This window comes from Syngnathus leptorhynchus, chromosome 12 (genome assembly GCF_054491065.1).
Source record: "Syngnathus leptorhynchus isolate UIUO chromosome 12, UIUO_Slep, whole genome shotgun sequence".
Classification (NCBI taxonomy): Eukaryota; Metazoa; Chordata; class Actinopteri; order Syngnathiformes; family Syngnathidae; genus Syngnathus; species Syngnathus leptorhynchus.
Window position 1 is genome coordinate 2,569,880 of NC_141206.1, and position 21,052 is coordinate 2,590,931.

General features: G+C 39.0%; 1 protein-coding gene across 1 annotated transcript in view; it reads right to left on the reverse strand.

Moving 5' to 3' along the window:
- dcc (DCC netrin 1 receptor) overlaps window positions 1-21,052 on the reverse strand; it is a 212,975-nt gene that overhangs the window by 118,177 nt on the left and 73,746 nt on the right. Inside the window, exons 6-7 of the mRNA XM_085926817.1 lie at window positions 7,897-8,051; window positions 7,511-7,631 (exon numbers count right to left, since the gene is read on the reverse strand). Of these exons, the coding sequence (XP_085782943.1) occupies window positions 7,511-7,631; window positions 7,897-8,051 (276 nt within the window). The remainder of the gene's footprint in view (window positions 1-7,510; window positions 7,632-7,896; window positions 8,052-21,052) is intronic.

Sequence of the window (21,052 nt, forward strand, 5' to 3'; positions counted from 1 at the left end):
ATTTGGGGGTGGGGGGGGCAAAGCGGTTCAGAAAATGGATGGATGGATGGATGGATGGTTATTTATGTATTCAACAAATAAACAAAGTACCTTTCACAAAATATGTCAATTATTTTCCGAAGGTAAATGTGCCTGGGGTCAAATTTACCTCAAGGACCAAATTTGTTATTATATTTGAGGACGATAGGAGGGTTAATACAGTAACTAAAGTACTACTGGAAATATTGTAGCAAAGTTAGCAGCAGAGCTGTAGAAGTGTCATCGCTCGCTTTCACGCTCTAAACACGTTGCCTGTGTGTATTCTATTTTGTCCTACTTGAATTATACATGTATTCTATGCTATTCTGATTCACCGTATCTGTGAAGGTGAAAGGAAGGTAGAACTCAGTCTGACACTCTAGCCGTATCGAACAGATGTTATAGAGTGGAATTTCATTAAATCTGTCGTCTCCGGGTGCTTTGAAGCCCTTTGTGGGTGTCACTTGGTGACCGCTTTCTGTGGCTTGAACTGACACTCATCAGGCAGTCTGCGTGTTCAGCTCAGAGTAATCATTTCTATTGATATTTTGGAGTCATGTGTGATATAAATGGATGGGATAGGTTGATATGGGATATCTTACTTTTAGCAAATAGTTGTACCACCAGTACTTTCACTTTGGATCCGGTCATGATAGGGTAACTTTTTTTTTTCAGAATCAAACAATTTGTAAAGCACTTGTTTTCAAGAGTAATATTGTAAAATGAGTTCAAAAATACATAAATACTCCCTCTTTTTCTTTTATCTTGACCAAAAAGCTCCATATTCTAAAGTGTAATGTAATGTAAACCCTATGACAGGATACTAACTTGTATCTTTTTACTACAGCACAATGGTTCTGCCTTATCATTGAAATAATGTTCCTTCTGCAAACACACATGCACACACACAGTCAAGCGGGGAAGCAAGAGGTCTTCATTCTCGTGCTGTCAGGCAAACACTTAATATGTATCGCTACCTACATACGCTAAAATGAAGACGAGAAGGTCCATTGTCACCATGGTAACAGACAGAGGGTCCACACCCACATATATCCCATCCCCCTGCAGACTACACGCACACACACAGACACACACACTCACATACACACATTTACACACACGCACGCACGCACGCACACTTAATCTATCACACATAGAGGAATGCTTTTACTCTGTCACCCGAAATACATGGACATAGTCCACATTCCAATCTTCAACAGGAGTGTGTGTGTGTGTGTGTGTGTGTGTGTGTGTGTGTGTTTCTGTGTGTTTCTGTGTGTTTGTGTGTGTTTGAGTGTTTGTGCGCGTGCGACGGATTTACTCAGGTCAGCCACTAACAGTGGAATACAAATCTGTCATGGATGACACACTTTCTCATCTTGCTCTCCATTGCTCTCAAACTCTTCCTGCCCTTCGCTTGACCCTGCTGTTTCTCTCTCTCACTCTCATTCATTTCTATTTTTTGTACTTCCCTCTCTCTGTCCATCTCCTTACTTCAATCTTTCTAAAATCCACAGACTTGAGTTTGGCGACTGAAATTCCTCTGCTGGATCTCTTTCATTTTCTATATGCTGCCTATTTTACTGCTCTCCATTCAGTCATTCAATCTGATCTTCAAACTACCCAGTTTTAGGAACTACAAAATGATCTACAGCTAGATGCTTTTCACTCCTTCTGGAACCACTGCTCTTATGAAGATGTAAATTACATACATGTTAAATTTACACAGTATCATTATTCATTTTAACTAACCCTGATTGAAATAATTTGATTAAAGATCTCCGGTCAACTGTTAACAAGCGACGTAATGTATTCCAATGTGGTGTATGCATGCCTTTATGTTTAATCAAACCAACTGTTGTACAGATGTGTGACATGTACGTATATTTATGAAAACATCCATCCATTTATCCAGCTTTTCCCCACGGGGTCGCGGGCGCGCTGGAGCCTATCCCAGCAGTCATCGGGCAGTAGGCGGGTGACACCCTGAACCGGTTGCCAGCCAATCGCAGGGCACACAGATGAACAACCATCCGCACTCAAACTCACACCTATGGGCAATTTTGAGTGCTCAATCGGCCTACCAAGCATGTTTTTGGAATGTGGGAGGAAACCGGAGTGCCTGGAGAAAAAACACGCAGGCACGAGAACATGCAAACCCACGCAGGCCGGGCCGGAGGTGGAATCGAACCAGCACCCTCCTAACTGAGAGATGGACGTGCTAACCAGTGCTCCACCAAGTCGCCCTTCATGAAAACATTGGATGATTTATCAAGATGGAAGGTTTATTGTCCATTGACCGCAGTAGGTATGATTGTTTTTATATTAAAGCAGCAGCTTGATAAAGACAAGTCACAAGTCGTTGAAGACAAGCGCTCATAGTTACTTAATGAACATGACTGAAGTATTCACTGACTGGTATGAGAGCACTGGGATACTAAAATTGTAATCTCTGGATCACAGCATGAACAATGTCAATCATTTAGTCCTTTCTCTCACTTTGCTTCAATTTAGCACCTGCTCTCATCCGTGTCTTTCTCTTGCAGAGTGCATTCTCTTAAGCCTGGTTCAGATTTCACATTTGATCCAGACCAGGGTTTAAATTAAACTGTACAGCAGAAGGGTCAAGAGCAGGATGGGGAGATTGTAAAGGAGAGAGGAGTGTAGCTCCTATATGAATATATTAACTTGGACTTGAAATAAGAATATTTCCCTCTCTCTCTCCCTTTCTTGCTCCCTGTCCCTTTCTCTCTCTCGCTTGCTTATATTTTTGGCCCATCTGCAACATCCACTTAACTCATCAGTAAATGATAATTACAAAAATGGCATTGGCCATTAGAACACGGGTTATAAGTTATAACATAATTTAGTCTCCAGGGGCTGACATATAGTCAGACTATCATTTACACTCAAATTTTCATCTATGGCCAATTCAGAGTAAAAAGTAAGGATGGGACGAGACACAAATCCCGCGAGAGGAGATGTTTCAGGAGATTGAGTCCATGAAACGTAATGAGAGTTTTGCAAAATTTCAAATCTAAAATGATGCCTAATCAAAATTTGCCAGTTTCTAAATATGTTTTCTTTTGATAGAACACACTGCAATTTAGCTCTTAAGTGGAAATGTAAATAAAACCAGGAGTCACTTTTGAGTCAGGCTCATTTATCATGTTGCCGTAATAACAGCTGCAGTTGAGATTTTTGCTCTTACTGAATAGTTTAACAAAAATATATTTTCTCTTTTAAAGTGATAATTCTCAAATGGAGCTTCAATAACAGATATTTTCCCTTACTGAATATTTGAACAAAAAACAGTTTTTAAAGTGATCATTTTCCAATAGTTCCTCAATAACGGTTTGCAGATGAGATCCTCCCTCTTACTGAATAACTAAATAAAAAATAAAATAAAAAAAGTGCTACACATTAAACAAATAATGAAATCATTAATGCAAATAATAACCGCAATAGCGACCTTACCTCAAGGCAATATATCAAGCCATATATGGCATCCAGAATCATACTCTTCAATGGCACAATAAGTGATAAAGTGGGACATTTTTGTTTGCATAGAGCAGCAGTTTTGAGTGGATCCAGGATTCTCTCTAGATCTTTAACAACAGCAATGTCATTGCAATCAAAGTGTCAAGGTTTTGTTGTAGTTCTGGGCGAGCATAGATGCGCCAGCGCACGATAACATCCAGAATTAGTTTGCGCGCATTTAGATGTCAAATGTGATGTTGTTGAGCATCGGGAAAAAAAAAAAAAAAGTATGCGCCTAACATGTAAAAGCAAACTTAATACTAATATTTAAGGACCCTAACATGCATGTACTGTGGGAGAAAGCCAGGGTAGTTCATTTGACCACTGTTGTAGTTATTCTTCAGACCAGTACACATATGGTCTTGTCTCAGACTCAATTCCTAAAAGTATGTATTGAGTTCAGACTGGCCAGAGTCTTACATTTCTATCAAGACTGATTAGATCAGCTATATAGGCTTAGTGGCGGATTTTTTCTTTCGGGACTATTCAGTGGGTGTGTGAATTGTGTAGTGCACCAGTAGAGGGCAGTCTTAATAATTAAGCACCCTATAGACCACACTCTTTTCTTGCAGCTGTGTCTTGTGGACACACAAATTTTCTATCGTCCAAGCACCGTGCAGTTAATATATTTTTGTGTGGAGTAATTTTCTGTTGGAATTTGGATGAAATAAAGGATGAGTCAACGTATCACTTGTATGGACGTAATTCATGCGTAGATTCACTCAAAACTCAGCTAATGGGACTCTACACCAGACATCTGCTATTTTTACTTTTTTAAAGTTATATATTGTAGTGTAGTGATTCAATGTTTTTGGTCAAGACCACATTATTATGAGGCCTCACTATGCACGTTTATTTCACAAAATGCTACATTTGCTCATTTTGCTGTAAATCTTATATTTTGTGAAGACGCAAGAATTTATTTTTATTCAATGATTGAAAACCACAGTAAGAATTCTTTTACAAGGTGTCTCTGAATGTACTTCGCATAGTTGAGTCAGCATTACATAATATAGAAGAACAAAAAGATGAAAAATAGTCGCGTGGGAATAAATAAAGCAAAATGAAACTGACACAGACACATAAATGTCACCTGCAACTCAATCACGCAGTGCAATGATGGATTTCAGCTTTGGTCTCAGAATATATTTATCTGTATATCAAGAGCGACTGTAAATCAGTTTAACATGGAAATAGTACATTTTTACCATTAGAATGTCACATTAAAGGTGAAATAAATCATAGTCTGGTCTTACAACAATTAGCATACGTACATTGTTATGAGTCTAAATGCAGAAAAAATGAACATATTATGGAGATTTAATTTTTAATTACCATTCAAGAAACGTGTCTCACCGCAGTGCATTGCTCTCAAAGCTCTATGTGTTTTTTCCGGCAGTCTGCACATGCTGAAATATGTCTGTGACAGCACTATTGTGCCACTTCTGTCATAATTTAACACCATACAGTTTAGTTACTCTGCATAATAGATCAGCACTAATGTGAACATGCACACACTTTTCAGTGAGGCACTGTACTGTCTGTCTCAACCAAATTTTCTTATCTGCATTCATGTGCAGAAGAAACAAATATGTACACACAAACATTAAACACATTATTCTGGTTATGGGGGGGGGACGGAAACAGGCACTCGCCAATGTAAACCTAAAAATGAAAAAAAACTGAATTTAAGATGCTGAAATCATGGATCTCATTAGTCTCAATTAGAAAATATAAAAGACTAACCAGAAAACTATTACTGACTGAACATTTTATTATCATTACAGGCTTTTTTTCCCTGCATTTTTCAGGGTATAGATGAGTCTCTGTATCCCCTGCCTCCCTTGAGCACACGTCTCTGGTGTCTTCGGTGCAGTGAAGCTGCATTTAAATTATCATACCTTGTAGCTTTGCTCACTACATTTTCCCAAAAACTTTTCTGGCTGAATACTTCTTTTTAGGATCCATCCATCCATTTTCCGAACCGCTTTGTCCCCACGGGGGTCGCGGGTGTGCTGGAGCCTATCCCAGCCGTCATCGGGCAGTAGGCGATTGCAGGGCACAAAAAGAGGAACAACCATCTGCACTCGCACTCATACCTAGGGACAATTTAGAGTCTTCAATCGGCCCACCAAGCATGTTTTTGGGATGTGGGAGGAAACCAGAGTGCCCGCAGAAAACCCACGCGGACACAGGGAGAACATGCAAACTCCACACAGGGATGGCCGGAGGTGGAATCGAACCCGCACCCTCCTAACTGTGAGGCGGAAGTGCTACCCAGTGCGCCACCGAGCTGTCTTTTTAGGATATTTTATAAATTTTTGTTTAGGAATGTAAGTGTGAATGGTTGTCTGTGCTTCCCTGAATAAGCAGTTTAGAAAATGAATGAATGGTATCAATAAAGACTATGCAGGAAATAGAATATCTGAGGAGGTTAAGTCATAGCTGTCTGTGTTTGCATGGACATGCAGGTCTGTGTGTCTGTCTGTCTCAAGAGTCACTCAAAGGATCAAGTGGCCTGCAGTTGTCAAGGGTAACAAGGTGTTGTGCTGACATTCACAGAAACACACAGAAACTGATTTCTCATGGGACCGCTGATTGGGCACTGCTGGGATGCTCGTTTCCCGTGGCGATAAGAACCAAGCGATAACAACAACCATCTGACCCTTCTAATGTTTCCTTGTGTGTGTATGAGTGTATGCGTGTGTATGTGTGTGTGCGTATTTATGTGCGTGTGTGTGTGAGTGCGTCTTTGCTTGTGTGCATGTATGCGTGTGTGCGCGTGCGTGCGTGCGTGAACGCGCTTATATGTTGCCATCTGTGCTGCTGGCTCAAGGGAATAGCTACTAACTGAACAGTTAGGAAAGAAAGAAAGAAAGAAAGAAAGAAAGAAAGAAAGAAAGAAAGAAAGAAAGAAAGAAAGAAAGAAAGAAAGAAAGAAAGAAAGAAAGAAAGAAAGAAAGAAAGAAAGAGCCTAATGTAAGACGATAAGATATGTGTTTGTATGTATGTGATTTGTATATGATGAAATCTTCACAATACAAAATCATACATATATACATTTTAAGAGAATAATTGAATCTGAATAAAATCTACAAAATAAACCAATGTTAACTAAAGTGAGTTTCGTCTTTATTTTTTTTCCCTGCATTTTTCAGTGCAGACTTTATTGTAGAAAAATATGGGACCCTCTCAGATACAGTAAAAAAAGCAAAGCCCTGAACTATTTTGCTTTTTACCAAGTACAACGATTACACGGTGGTAGATGGATATCTTTTAACAGCAGGTGGCCATTGAGTGCATACTTACATAAAAATGAGAGCTCAATGGTTTACCTCTAGAGTGCATTAATCTTTTTGTAATTATGTCTGTGTGATAAAGGGTCTCTTTTATAAAGGGTTTCTTTGTTAACTGATTGAGGCACAGTGGGGTAGAAACATGCAATAAGGTGTTTCGGACAGTTTGATAAGGAAAGTAACGGGGAAATGGAAATGACTGATGATTGAGGCTCATGAAAATACAGCTATCATAGCAGACATGGGCAATTTACTAAATTTTCCGGTTCGTCCGTCGGCCGCAACTTCCCGTCATCGTCAATCCGTCCTTATTCACAATATATTTGTCTATCCATTTGCCCGCCTTCCGTGTGTCAGTGAATCATGATCACCCCCCCCCCCCCCCAAGAAGGAGAAATAAAATACTTGTGCAATCATTCACACGAGAAGGCCCAAAAATTCACGAGCACCTCTGGTGGCTATGTCATCTTTTGTTGCTTAGGAAATGCAGAAAGGAGTTCAAATACACACTTCCATCCATCCTTTCTGTGAACTTTCTGGTCCATCGCCCTTCGGCCGCAACACAGACGTCTGTCTGTCACTGACGGACGAATGGACCATTCTGTCACTAGGACAGAATGCCCACCTGTGTATTTTAGTATGTTTAAAAATCCTACCTGGTTCTCGGAGCAACAGTTGTGCCATGGCCTGTGAGCTGCCGGCGATATTCTCTGCAATGCACTGATAAAATCCTTCATCTGACTTGACCAAACCAAGAATCTGCAGGTTACTGCCATCCTAAAATACAACAAACAGACAAGAAGTTACAAACTGAACTTCTGAAACTGAAAACGGACAATGAGAACATTTGTGATTGAATAATTCATTTGTGTTATTGTATGGTAGTGAATTATGGACTTTCAATGGTAACCAATGAACTAATAACAGTATCACAACTACAGGGCCCTCGCAATAATCCCGTTTTCATATAGTATGTAGTATATGTTTTAAAAATAAATGTAATCGAATGGCACACGTTTTTTCTGTGCTCCTTTGGGCTCACCACTATTTGGAAATAGTCACTGGGGATAACCTCCTCGCCATTCTTCATCCAGCGTACGGTCGGTGGTGGGTTTCCTGTCACGGCACACTCCAGCTCAATGTCAGTGGATTCATAGGCGTAAGTGTCGGTTGGATAGTTGAGGAATTGAGGTGGAACTGCACAAATAAACAACCAACCAAACATAAGGAACAGAAAAATACTCCTGAATGCCCTGCTTACTCTGTAGGATGTAAGAATAAACATATCTTTCTGTATTTAAATTGCTGGATTTGGTTTCCTATTTACAAGATTAGACGTATGCCTCACATGAACAAGTCAGCTCATTCCACACGATGACTTTGAAACTCACTGACAGTTTTTGAGTGTGTAATTGAAAATATCAGTCAATCTTGCAGGTCAACGTTTAACTGAACATAGACAAATCCTGGAGAAAGAGGTGTTTCATGAGACAAAAACTTGAGATGAGAAAGAAGCCCTGAAAGAATTTAATAAATAAATTCATGAACAAATGATAGATAAATAAATAAACAATACACAAGAATGCAGGACGAATGAAAACGTAGTCAATCCAAAACAACAGAGCCAAATGAGAGGCATAAAGAATGAAAAGAGCACAGGTAAGTTGAAATAGAGATGTTTAAATAAATCCTCAAAACAAGAGAAAATAGTGCAATCGGGTCATGAACATGCAGAAAGGATGTAAAGTGGAACAATTAGACGAGTCGTATGTGTTTCCCATCAATACATCATTATCTGGAGGTGTAACTTTATCACTGCAGTAATGCTCTAATTAAGGGATAATGATTTCCTTTAAACAGAAGGCTGCTGCAGCTTCACAACAGCAACAATGACACACAGAGGCACAACAACTCTCACTGAAACACATATCCAGGAATTAGCTTAAGACACGAAAACAGCATCCACCATCTCTCTTCTTTTTTTATTTTTTGACAAGAAACATACCTAAGAAAACTCAACTCAATAAAAGTATCAGCTCAAAAAAGACAATTTATATTTAGCAAATACATCTTTAATTCCAATATTAATTGTCCATTCCGGTGTGGAATCGACTACTATCCAACCTATTTTTAGGTGTCGTAGGACTGCACCTGACAACAGGTTTAATTGCCCTATTTATGAGAGATAACATTGACAGAAATAAAATCAACTCTTGATTTACATTGTCAGCCAAATCTTGTAATAAATTGCTGCTTTTGTAGTCATCCTTTTTTTTTTAAGTTATCTTTCAGGTGAGTCCTGAGCAGAGTGGATTCTCTGGTGAGGGCTGCACATCTCGAGCCTGGGAAGTCCCAAAAGACGGACTAGGATAGTTTTTAGAATGATCTAGGGTTGTTGTTTTTTTGTGTGTATTTGACATGTGGCTGATTTTCTTTGAACAAATATTTATTTTGTTTTTTATCTTAAGTAGTATTTTGTGGCCATTAGTTTTGTTGTGTAATGGGTTAGGAAATAACCACCTGCTCCTCCCTGATTGGTGGCCCTTGTCTCTGACTTAACTGACCAATCGATGCAAGGGATAGTGGCCTGATTGGTAATTGGTTTCAGAAGTGCCATCACCTGCACTGATTAGCCACAATAGTTTAAAAAGGCCTATGTGCATTCAGTGGCTGGCTGATTATTGTGTGTCAGTCGCTACATGTCATGTGTTTGCACTATTGCTTTTCAAGTTTAATAGCCATGGTGAAATGTAGCGTCATGAACCACTGAGGCTTTCGAGCCAATTTGTTTGTTTGTTTGTTTGAAAAGCTTCCAAGTTTTCAGTATGTCTTCCACTGCAAAAGCGCTAATGCGCGTGTCAAAATCAAAGCATGGGGGCCAGATACGGCCTGCCACATCATTTTATGTGGCCCGCGAAGACAAATTGTGCATCAAATTAGTGCGTCATTACTAGAATTGCAAATTGTCTTTACATTTAATATCTTTTTTTTTAAATAGTTGACCAGTTTTTACTCCTCTGCTTTGAAAATGAGTTATGTCAGTTTGTTTTGTAGCTTTTACTGTATATTATATGAGGTGCTCATACATTTATTTGGGTTGACAGTCATAATGGCACTCCGAAAGAAGCTATGATTACAATGCGGGCCGTGAAAAAAATGAGTATGACAACCCTGCTCTAATGGGATAAACATGAGTATGGACCTTGTGCAATTTGCTCTTTCAATGGCCGTACCTATTGAAGCATATGTCTGTAAAATAGAGCATACTATTTACATAACCGTAGTTGTGCTGGGCACACAATGCTATTATAGTGGATGTTATTTTTAAGCGGATTTTCACTCTTCACTGTCAGGCCCAGTCCGTATCTCCCTTGAGTATCCGGCGTCCAAAACATCATATGTGATTGATGGTGCACATTTGGCATGAATTCTGTTCGTCATTGTAGAAGCTTAATCAAGGAAAAGTAAGATGAACTTCAATGACTGCCATTAAGGTACACTACTTGTATTTGAAATATTTAAAACTCCTTCAAATGTAGGTTGAATTTGTATTTATTCATTCCCAGCTGTAGTAAAATGATAAAGTACCAGATTAAAATCTTGAGACCACAGAAGCATTTTTAGCCGGAGAAAAAAAAATAACAGAAAAAAAAAAAGACTACAGGTTTAACATTGATTACATGGCCATCAGAGGAGACGTGTTTACAAAAGTCATTTTTAACGGCCCTTTGTGTTTCAAATGACAACAGGCAAGACACACATTAATATGGTTCTGCTTCCTGAGGGAAACAGCTGAGGGGAGCTATTCACATGTTAATAGAAAAATTTAACAACCAGCTGACCTCCAACACAGGCAACAATCCAGAGTCTGGCTTGTCTTGACAATGGAGACACACACACTGTCACCTGGCTACTGTGCTACTGATCATACAATGGGCAACAAACAATTAAGAAAAATAAATTTACACATACATAAGCACGTGCATACATTATAGCTTAGTATCAATGACGCTGCCTCTATCTGCACCAACTTACCACACAGTATTCAAATGGAAATGAGCTCTATCATTTATTTCAATGAGCAGCTGCATGTGTATGTCTGTCTTTGTGTGGAATGATAAAATCCAGGGAAAATTTACTGGAGGACACTCAGGGACCATTCAGTTAAACCCTTACTTCTCCCCACGTGAACATAAACTCGTTAGCAGTCTCTTTATATCTGCACTTATCCATCAATTGCCAATCTTTAAGTGCATCGGCAAAACATAATTGCACACCTTAGAATTTGTAATGTCTAAGTAACTAATGACCTGAAAAACAAGTATCATGCACGAATAGAATAGAGTTGAACTTGTTTTCAAATGCCATGGTGCTAGTTGATTGAAGGCTGTGATATTTCGCAACAAAAACAACCAAGAGCTTGACCTTAGAACAGCACATACTGTCGCATCACCATTTGTCAATAGTTTTGGATTAAATCAAACATTAAAACTTGAAAATTAACATCCAATATTTGAAAAATATGTCAATATGATAAAAGCCCAAAACAAAAAGATTAAACAGCACATAGTCATTCATCCTGAGTCACTAATTTCAGTTGCTTTTGTCTTGCTGTAAAAATAGCACTCAGTATTGTTTCCTGAGAAACTGAAAAGTACATGTACCGTATTTTTCAGACTATAAGGCGCTCCTGAAAACCTAAAATTTTCTCAAAAGCCGACTCCGCCTCATAGTCCGGTGCGCCTTATATATGGGTCAATTGATAAATTTGTTGATCCATACTGGTTGTACACAGTGCTCTGCCAAAATGTTTCAGTACGTTTTAGTATGACTAGTAAATTACAAGGTCGCATCGCTTCCCAGCATTATAGCAACCGTGGTCAGGGGGCGTCACTGAATAGCTTAGTACCCGTGAGGCAATTTCATTTCAAAATAGGCTGCTCCGTTAATGTTTCGAGTAAATTTATGGATCAATATGGAAGGGAAACATTAGGTAAGCAGTACAAATGTGTTAGATTGAACTTTAGCCAGTTCAGATCATTTCATATGAACTCGTTTGAGAAACGCGATTGTTTACACTTTGCCGAGGCTCATGGGAGTCTGCGAGTTGAGGCTCATGGGAGTTTGAGGGTGACTTATGCTATAATGATAGCTGCTATTTCATGTCAAAATAGGCAGCTCTGTTAATGTTTTGAGTACATTTACGTATCGATATGGAAGAGAAACACAGTTAAGCAGTACCAATGTGTTGGATCAATGGGGGTGGCTCGGTGGCGCACTGGGTGGCACGTCAGCCTCACAGTTAGGAGTGTGCGGGTTCAATTCCACCTCCGGCCCTCCCTGTGTGGAGTTTGTATGTTCTCCTCGTGTCCGCGTGGGTTTTCTCCGGGCACTCCGGTTTCCTCCCACATCCCCAAAACATGCTTGGTAGGCTGATTGAAGACTCTAAATTGTCCCTAGGTATGAGTGTGAGTGTGGATGGTTGTTCGTCTGTGTGTACCCTGCGATTGGCCTGCAACCGGTTCAGGGTGTCCCCCGCCTACTGCCCGATGACGGCTGGGATAGGCTCCAACACGCCTGCGACCAACGTGGGGACAAAGCGGTTCGGAAAATGGATTGATGGATGGATGTAATCAATGGGATGATTGGAAACATCAGTTATTGTGAACTATTGAAAAGACTACCTCAGGAAAATTACCCAAAGTGAAACAAATATCAGTTGTACTAAGTTCATTCTGTTTCCTTTTTTCAATCACTTTTTGGTTCTTTTATCACAAACAGGGTATTTTAGGTTGCATTACCTGACATGTTTCGGCATGAAATTCCGCCTGCATCAACTCTGATTGTCTTGCTCTTGGCATTATTTCAAAATACTTCCACCCATTGATGCAATTTCAATTCCAGCATCAAGATTAAGAGGAACAGTGCGTAAGTGGAAGACAATAAAATGGTACGCTCCTATAATTTTAGAAAAGCCAGCATCTGCATAAAAATGCCATGTTTTCATGTATTTATTTCTAATATGTAATAGGGGAGTTTGCAGTTTTATAGAAAAAAAATAGATACTTTCATCCTTGTAAAAATTGTCTATACGACCAGAGAATTCAATATTACAATATTACAATTATGTAAAGTCCTTCGTCTTTGGCCCTATCTTATGCTTGGAATTGTATTTGAATTATGATTTTAAAACTCACCGTGACTTGACAAGAATAGAGGCTGTTGAGACAGAATGCGTGACTAAAGGGTATTGTCCGATCAATTGCGGCACAGCAACACACACAAGGGCACACACTAGTGTCCTTGGTTTCCTTGGCTAGATTATTGACATTCAGTTAGAAACAAAAATGGAATTAGGGTAACAAGACAAACCTCCATAATGAATAAGACATGCTAGCAATGTACCAGCCATGACTGATCGTTCACATTCATACAGTGCATGCAAACCCCACACACGAAGGCTGGAACCAGAATTAAACCCTGCACCTCTGTGCTGTGTGGCGAACGTACTAATCAGTGTTCCACCGCGGCGGCACTGTAGTTTTTTAATAATGTAAATAACGATAATACTTACATGCATTTGGTACAGGAATCATTCTGCTTAATTAGGCTTATTCCGTCACATAGCAGCAGGATTAGACTGTGAATGTTTGTTATGGGTAATAAACTCTGAAGCTCATGCTGTTTGACAGCCCAGTGTAGTTTTGTTCCTGCTGAGAGACACAACTGGGATGGGACACCTGAGGCCAGACTTAACTGTCTGTCTCAGCCATAGCTGTCTGTCAAGAGGAAGAGCTAAAGCTTGCAGGGGACAAAGCCATTGCAGACAAACAACTGGAAGAAAAACGAAAAGAAGCTTACAAATGTGACATCAATAAGAGACACAAAATCAAACCAGGCAGCAAGAGTTCAACAAGTGGTCAGTACCCGGCAACAGCGAGGGTAAAATAAACCTGTGCACGGCCACAAATGAACTGGAACTGATCCCAGCTGACTTTGAGCAAAAGGCACATTTCACACTGGACTAGCCATCAGTCAATTACAGCGCAAGAAGCCATGGATAACAAACCACTTCAAATAACCCAACCAGTTTTTAATAATTAGGAGCATTTTAGGCAAGATTTTTTTTGACGGGGCATATCAGTACTTGTTGTGTGTGCCTGTGAACAAAAACCCGATTACAACAGCTACCGTTTCTTAACTTTTGCCTTGCACTTTCCATCCATTTTGCTTGGCACGAAACCATTTCCACTATTAAAGCTAGATTTGTGTCTAATCTAAAGTCACACAACATGGCAGACTGTAAAGTGGGAGGGAATAAAACTCTGAACCTCCTGCATGCCACCTGGGATTGGTTGATTGGTTGATTGATTGATTGATTGATTGATTGATTGATTGATTGGTTGATTGGTTGATTGATTGTAGTTAAAGTCCGATCTTTACATACAGCACTTTGTTGCTGTTGCACAGCTACAGTTAAGGGGCTCTATTAATAAAGTTGATTTGAGTTCACTCGGCACAGTGAGAACATGCAGTCCACACAGGAAGGCAGAAATCGAACCCTGCATATTTGAGGTGGATGTGCTAAACAGTGCTCTACCATGCCATCTTATAACAGAACAACAAACTTTATTCCTTTATTTATTAATTTAAAATGTGCAACTCAGGCACTATTCAAAATCTGTTACGGCTGATGTCTACCCTCAGGAAAAAAAAAAAGCCCAAAAATGAGAGGATTATAAATGCTAGACAAGAAGAGAGCAGGCAGTAAGAGGAACGAAAACTGAAGGATTCATTCCAAATATCCCTAAAATCTGCCACTCTAAGAGAGACAGATGGTAAATATGAACAGATGTCTGTAACTGATGAGCACACATTTGTTCTGTCTCGGACAAGCTGGGCAAGATGTCTTTCCACAAGGTCACGTTCAACGTGCTAAATCTGTTTTGATCTTTTTTTTTTTTTTAACCGCAACAGAGCAGGATAGTAGCGATAACCAAGGTGATATAAATCAAATTGGACCACAATGAAAAGTCATGTAAAATCCCTTTTCTCCTTTGTAACTTGATTGCGTTCAAATCCTGGATTCCGAAGTTTAAGACACAAAGGGACTCGTCAGGTTGATTTGAATCATCAACTGGCTGGACTGGGCAGCCACGTTAAAAAACTGCAGTTGGGCAGAATAAATTGAGGAGGGGCACTACTCTCAACACAGTGAGATGGATGAAACAGTCTGAACACACAAGACCAAAGAGGCATTAATCCGTACACATACAAACTCTTGATGACATTGAGGGGGAGGGTTAAAAAACTGTTCTGTCAAACGACAATAGTGAACAGACTGCTTCACAAGCAATTTTATGGGTATGACAGAAAACTAAACACTGTTGACAGAGCAAAAGCGAGACAGTGAAGGGATGTGGATTTTTCTGTGGAAACTAAAACAAGGTAGCAATTTTAGGTACCAAGGAAAAAAAAACAATGCAATCTTTGTTTTGAATGTGAGTCTGAATGCAACATCTGTGACGCAATTAAAGTAATGGCTACAATCTGCTGATATCGGCAAATTAGGTCTTATTTCATACATTCTTTAAATGTCTTATTGTCCAGCATTTAGCTACGCTTTGTGCACCCAAATAGCGAGTTTCCTTGCTCTGTGGGTAGGAACAAGGAACATTATTAACTCTAACAAAAGATGTGAGTCAGAATTAAAATTTGAAAATGAAAATAGGTGATGTTTCACAATATGGCACAACAGATGATGAACTAAAATATCTGACAGAATTTTTGAGTTTATTCCACCTGATGGTTGGCCTGGTGCATTTTATGATAGACAGAAATCCTCCTCTCTGATAACTGTAGAGGTTTCCTTCCCTGCAGGAGTTCAGTGACACTGCCCCCTTTTTCTTTCATGTCTTCTCATCTGTGCTAATGTTTCTGGGTAGTGGCGGCACGCCGGCCAGCCTCACAGCAGGAGGGGTTGCCATCTATCTGAATGTTTTCTAAATACAAAGTAAGTCACAGTGGCTGTAATATTGCAGAAGAAGAATCTTATAATCGTTTTCACACTTGTATCACTGTAAATTAGTGAGCCAGAGGCATAACATGGGAGTTGGGAAATGAAAGTGTACATATGCTCAGCGGTTGTGGTCTTACCCATTTAAAATACTTGTGTGGTGAAATCATCACTCAATTGTAATATATAATTTAATATTTTATTTAATACATGACTGTAAGAGGTAGAGTCACATGGACAGATAGACTCCCAGTGGTGCTCTAGCGCTTCTGCTTTTGCGTTGAGAAAATTCTGATGAGGAAATCCCTGTTTGCATGAAGCCCATTTTTCCTTTATTCATCAATATTAAAAGAATATCCCCAAATAACACTTCTGTCATCGGTAACTTTAAAGTCTTTTGATAAGCATATGCGATCTGCAGCGCACATATATTGAAAATGTTTGATTTATATGAGATAAAACCATTGAGACACAACATCCCATTGCTGCCTTACCCCTCCCCCACGCTCATCTTGGCTCACATGATAAATTACACAGATAGCAGGTGAAATGTTTCCAGCTGATCATGGCAGAGCTAAATCTTACACAGATTTTTAAAAACAAGCAATTGTATGCCGAGTAAAACTGTTGCATACATTTACCAAATGTAGATAGATAGACCTTTATTGTCATTGTCACATGTACAACGAAATTAAAAGTGCCAACCGATCAGTGCATCTGCTAAAATAAAAAAATAAAATAAAATAAAAATACAGGCTAAAAGTCTATACAAACTAAAAACAACACAAAACAGAACATACACCATATTTCTATAACTGTACAAGTAAACAAGTGACATGTGGCCCATTTATGAGAAAAGATCAGTTCTGGAAACGTTATGTGGAGTTGGTTGGTCATTATTGTCAAGGCCAAGGAGGTGATATTGAACTCTGATATCCAGAAAAAAATTGTTATAACATTAGAAAGAAAATTAATAAAGAAATTGTTATATCATTAGGGTTACATCATCCCCGCTGCTACCGATACATATGTAGATATATGTATAGGTAGATAAATGTGATCTTTTCATGTAATTTGATACAAAACATACGTATTGATTCACAAGCAAATGTTTTCAATAAAATAAATCTTTATTTACAATATGTATTTTTAAATGTGAAAAATACTTTGTAGTGCCAACATACTGTTATCAGAACATACTGTTATCTTAAATATCTGTCTATTATTTTTCCTAACTTTTAAAAGTATGCTGTCATGAATGTGTCGCTCACATACATAATAATCAAAAGTAATATGTTATAGTCACATTTGTGGTTATGATTTTTCTGAGCAGCATATCAAGATGAAATTTTATTTCATGGAATGAGACATTTACCCAACACGTAAACATATTATTAGCAATTATATTTTACATGAATAAATGAGAGCTAATTTTGCAAAACATACATTGCATTTCTTACACCCTTTTATTGGTTTCATGCAACATGTAGGATTATATGATAGTTGTAAATTTAAGAGAAACGGCGGTGACATGAGTAATAGTACCTGTGCTAGTTCTGTTTGCCTTTTTCTGGGTTCATTAGATTTCTAATAGGAACTAGCTAATGAGCCGGGTCGCTCTCATTATTATAGGACATAACGTACATCCATTATCCTTATCATCTAATCATGGTCACTGCCTTGTGGAGTGGGCATACAAATATTATCACTAAGCTATGGCGAACCATCAGTCTTTAACGGCCGCCACTTGAGAGAAAAACAATTTTATATGATACATGCCACAGGACAGCTTTCTTGGATGACATTGAAAAATCTTGTGCTATGAAAAAATAATAAGTCTTCAATAATTTCACCAATGGAAAACTGAAATCTTTCTCATCTCATAGGATTTGAACTAAATGTATAGTGCATTTTAATATCAATAGAAGAAATAGGGCTCTAAATTCATAGACAGTAAACTAGACCTAAGACCAACTCAGAACAAGTCTGTGGCGTAGGTGGTACAACATGATTTTGGTTGATTTAAAATTTGGTGAATTAATCTGCAAAGGGAGATCTTGTAGCTCAACTAGATGAATGCACTTTGCGTGCACCAATGTCATCCACAGACCCCAGCGATTCTATTTCTGCTTCTGTAACATCAGCACTGTCTGCACTACAACCGCCCTGATTTTACTGGAAATTGGGGGGGACTCGTAGAAATTGGACACGGGCTCCATTCAATCCCACAATGGCACTCAAAAGCGAAAGCGAGACAGTTTTGTTGAACACAATGCCCCGTTTATGTCCAATTCTACCTGTGTAATGTCTAGGAAAATACAAAAATACCAAAAGAAAGAAAATTTGACCCATGCACACAGACTGTGCTTTGTGCGAGACGACCGGGACAAAATATTCCCTACAGTGCCTATATGATAAATATAGACAGTGCAAACAATGCAAACATTAAATGTTTGTGGTATGAAATATTTAGTAGTGGGTTACATAGCTGCCTTTTGTCCAGGTGGTGTGAAATGAATCTATATTGTATGTCCATTCAGAGTGTAGTTTTCCATGATGTTTAAAAGGAGCGGTACAGAAAACGGACTTTGGTCAAATCATGGGAATGGGAAATCACAAAGGGCTCTATTGCAGGAATGGCGCAATATTCTGATTTTCGTGCAAGCTCACTTTTCCTGTTTGCCAATTTGGCAGACAGCCTTGCACCATGCTGGTTGTATGGGCACAACGAGTTTTTGTCCTTTGACATGCACCTGGGGCACCTGACAATTTGGTGGCAGAAAGTCGGTCTATCTTGGGACCACCTCTGAGCACGGCACAGTACATCGCGTTTTTGATTAATTTGATCGGGGATGGACGATAGATGTATATCATGCACTAGCATTGTCGCTTACATTGACTGTTGCCACTCTGGCCAAATGCAGTGACAATGCTCAGGTCATACACAGAATGCTACATCCTTTTCCGCATAGACATTTCTCCATGTGAGATGTGAGTGCACACCATTTAAAGTGAGTGAGAATGAGCTGAATGAATCTTCTTACAATGGAGCAAACTGGCCTTTCGCCCCATCGTGGGCGACTCTTGCATGCATCTGCGAAAACTTAACAATACAAGGTCTAACATCCCCCAGTGCAGATATGTATAATGTGTCACGATGGTTTTAGCCTGGTCAAAACTAGCAGGCTATTTGCACCGCTTATGGTGCACTTCCAACAGAGATTTCAGTGAACTTACAGTATGTTATAATGTGAGACAAGAGAAACCAGAGAACCACAGAGCACTGCTTGTAAAGTTGCAGCATGCATTGCACTCGACATGCAATTTACAATTTACAGTTCTTAAGTCCAACTGACACTGCATGAGATTAATCTCCTGCAACTGAAGGTCAAAGCTAACGAGTAACTTGCTCACACAAAACGGAACGTCTGGGAGAGCCAAATGAATTGAGTGCTCATGCAGTATATTTGAGTTGTTGCACATGAACCCTGTTGATGTTAGAAACACACTTTCAAACTGAAATCAAGGAGGCATTTTTGTTTTCTACGGACGAGGAATTTCAACAAAGCTATTCATTGAGTGCCCCTTTTCCCCAAAAAAACATCAAAGGAAAAGACCAAGCTCATATAGAAACAACTTTATAGTATGCATTCATCTGTCTGGTAAGCAATTTTTTAAGTGAAGGGGAACAGCTCGGAGATGGACGAACCCAGTCTTGACTCAGCTTCCACTGTACAAGATCACTGTTGGCACTGACCAAATATTTGACAAGCCAATGAGTTGTAAATTGTCGCCTGTATCATCCTATACACAACACAGCTCTTGACCACACTTGAAATTAGTCCATAGTCGTAAATCAGTCACTTAGAATTGAGCATGAAATTATTAACATAATGTATGCTCATCTTTAGTTACTGACATCTGGACATCTTTTTAGACATGTTGAATTTTCATACTGTGAGAAGATGTTTCTATTCCAAGTCATTTTGAATTCTGAATCTTTGCCTGGAAATGAACTTTAAAGATTCAAAAGAATGACCTTCACATTAACCTTTTTGACCATGTTGTACACATTTAATGTCTATAAAACAGTATGTTTTAAAGGCGTGGCAGAATGCAAGGTTTTGGATCCTTAAAATTCTTAACCTTTTTATTGCATGACACTAATGTTGGCATGAATGACCCAGAAAATTACTCTCAAAAGATTGATGCTGTTGTTTGTTATTGAAAATAACATGATTGTGTTTGCAAGGAGCGATTGATGACAGGCGCGTGTAAACAGAATATAAATGTGATGGAACACAGACACACTCGAAGAGGATGCTGAGACAAAGACATGAAAGGACAGAAGAGTGAAGAGGCCCAGCTGGGGGGAAACTGCAAACACCCGAAGGTTAATTTGAAGATTTTCTCCAGAGTAGAACAAACAGCAGCTGCTTCTATTTGATTTCATCTCTGTTCGTGGAAACAAATGATGTCGTTTTGATTGCAATTGCATTCAATTTAAAGTTAAATCTCATGCAGGCAAAGTTTGGTGATATTGTCGAATACACGCTTCAATTCGTTGAGGAAGGATTTAGGATTTTAGGATTTTTGTGCTCACACGGTATTTGATTGAAGTTGTGATGTAAATTCAAATTTTTTGTGGAAGTACTAGTCTTCTTCCACAATATACATTTTATATGAACATTACAGAGACACATTTTCTTAAATGGCAGCCCTGGGCATTTCACAGCAGCAGGTGGCTGTTTGAGAGGAGGCATTTGTTTGTACTAATGCTTCAATAATGATGAAGATTTTACTTTTTAATTCTTACAATGAGAAATGCATTTTAATTTGTCTCTGCTTGTTGACACACCTGCCTGAACAGAGTTGGCCAAGGCGGACAAAAGCCCGGGCAAAGCTGTGACTTCTCCAGTACACACTTCCAGCAGAGATTTAGGAACATGCTGTTTTGTATTTTGCTTGTTACATTAATTCAATATATCTTTTTAATCCCGTTCCAAAGTCTTCATTTGACTGCGCTATGTGGTGATTTAAACAAATGTAGGGAAATAAACCATTGTTGTCCATTGTCCTTTTGGGTGGAAACATACATAGCAGCAATTAATAATTATTAGTTGTTTATTTTGCCTGAAGAGGCACTTACTGACTGGTGACCAATCAACAGTGCTGCCTGCCT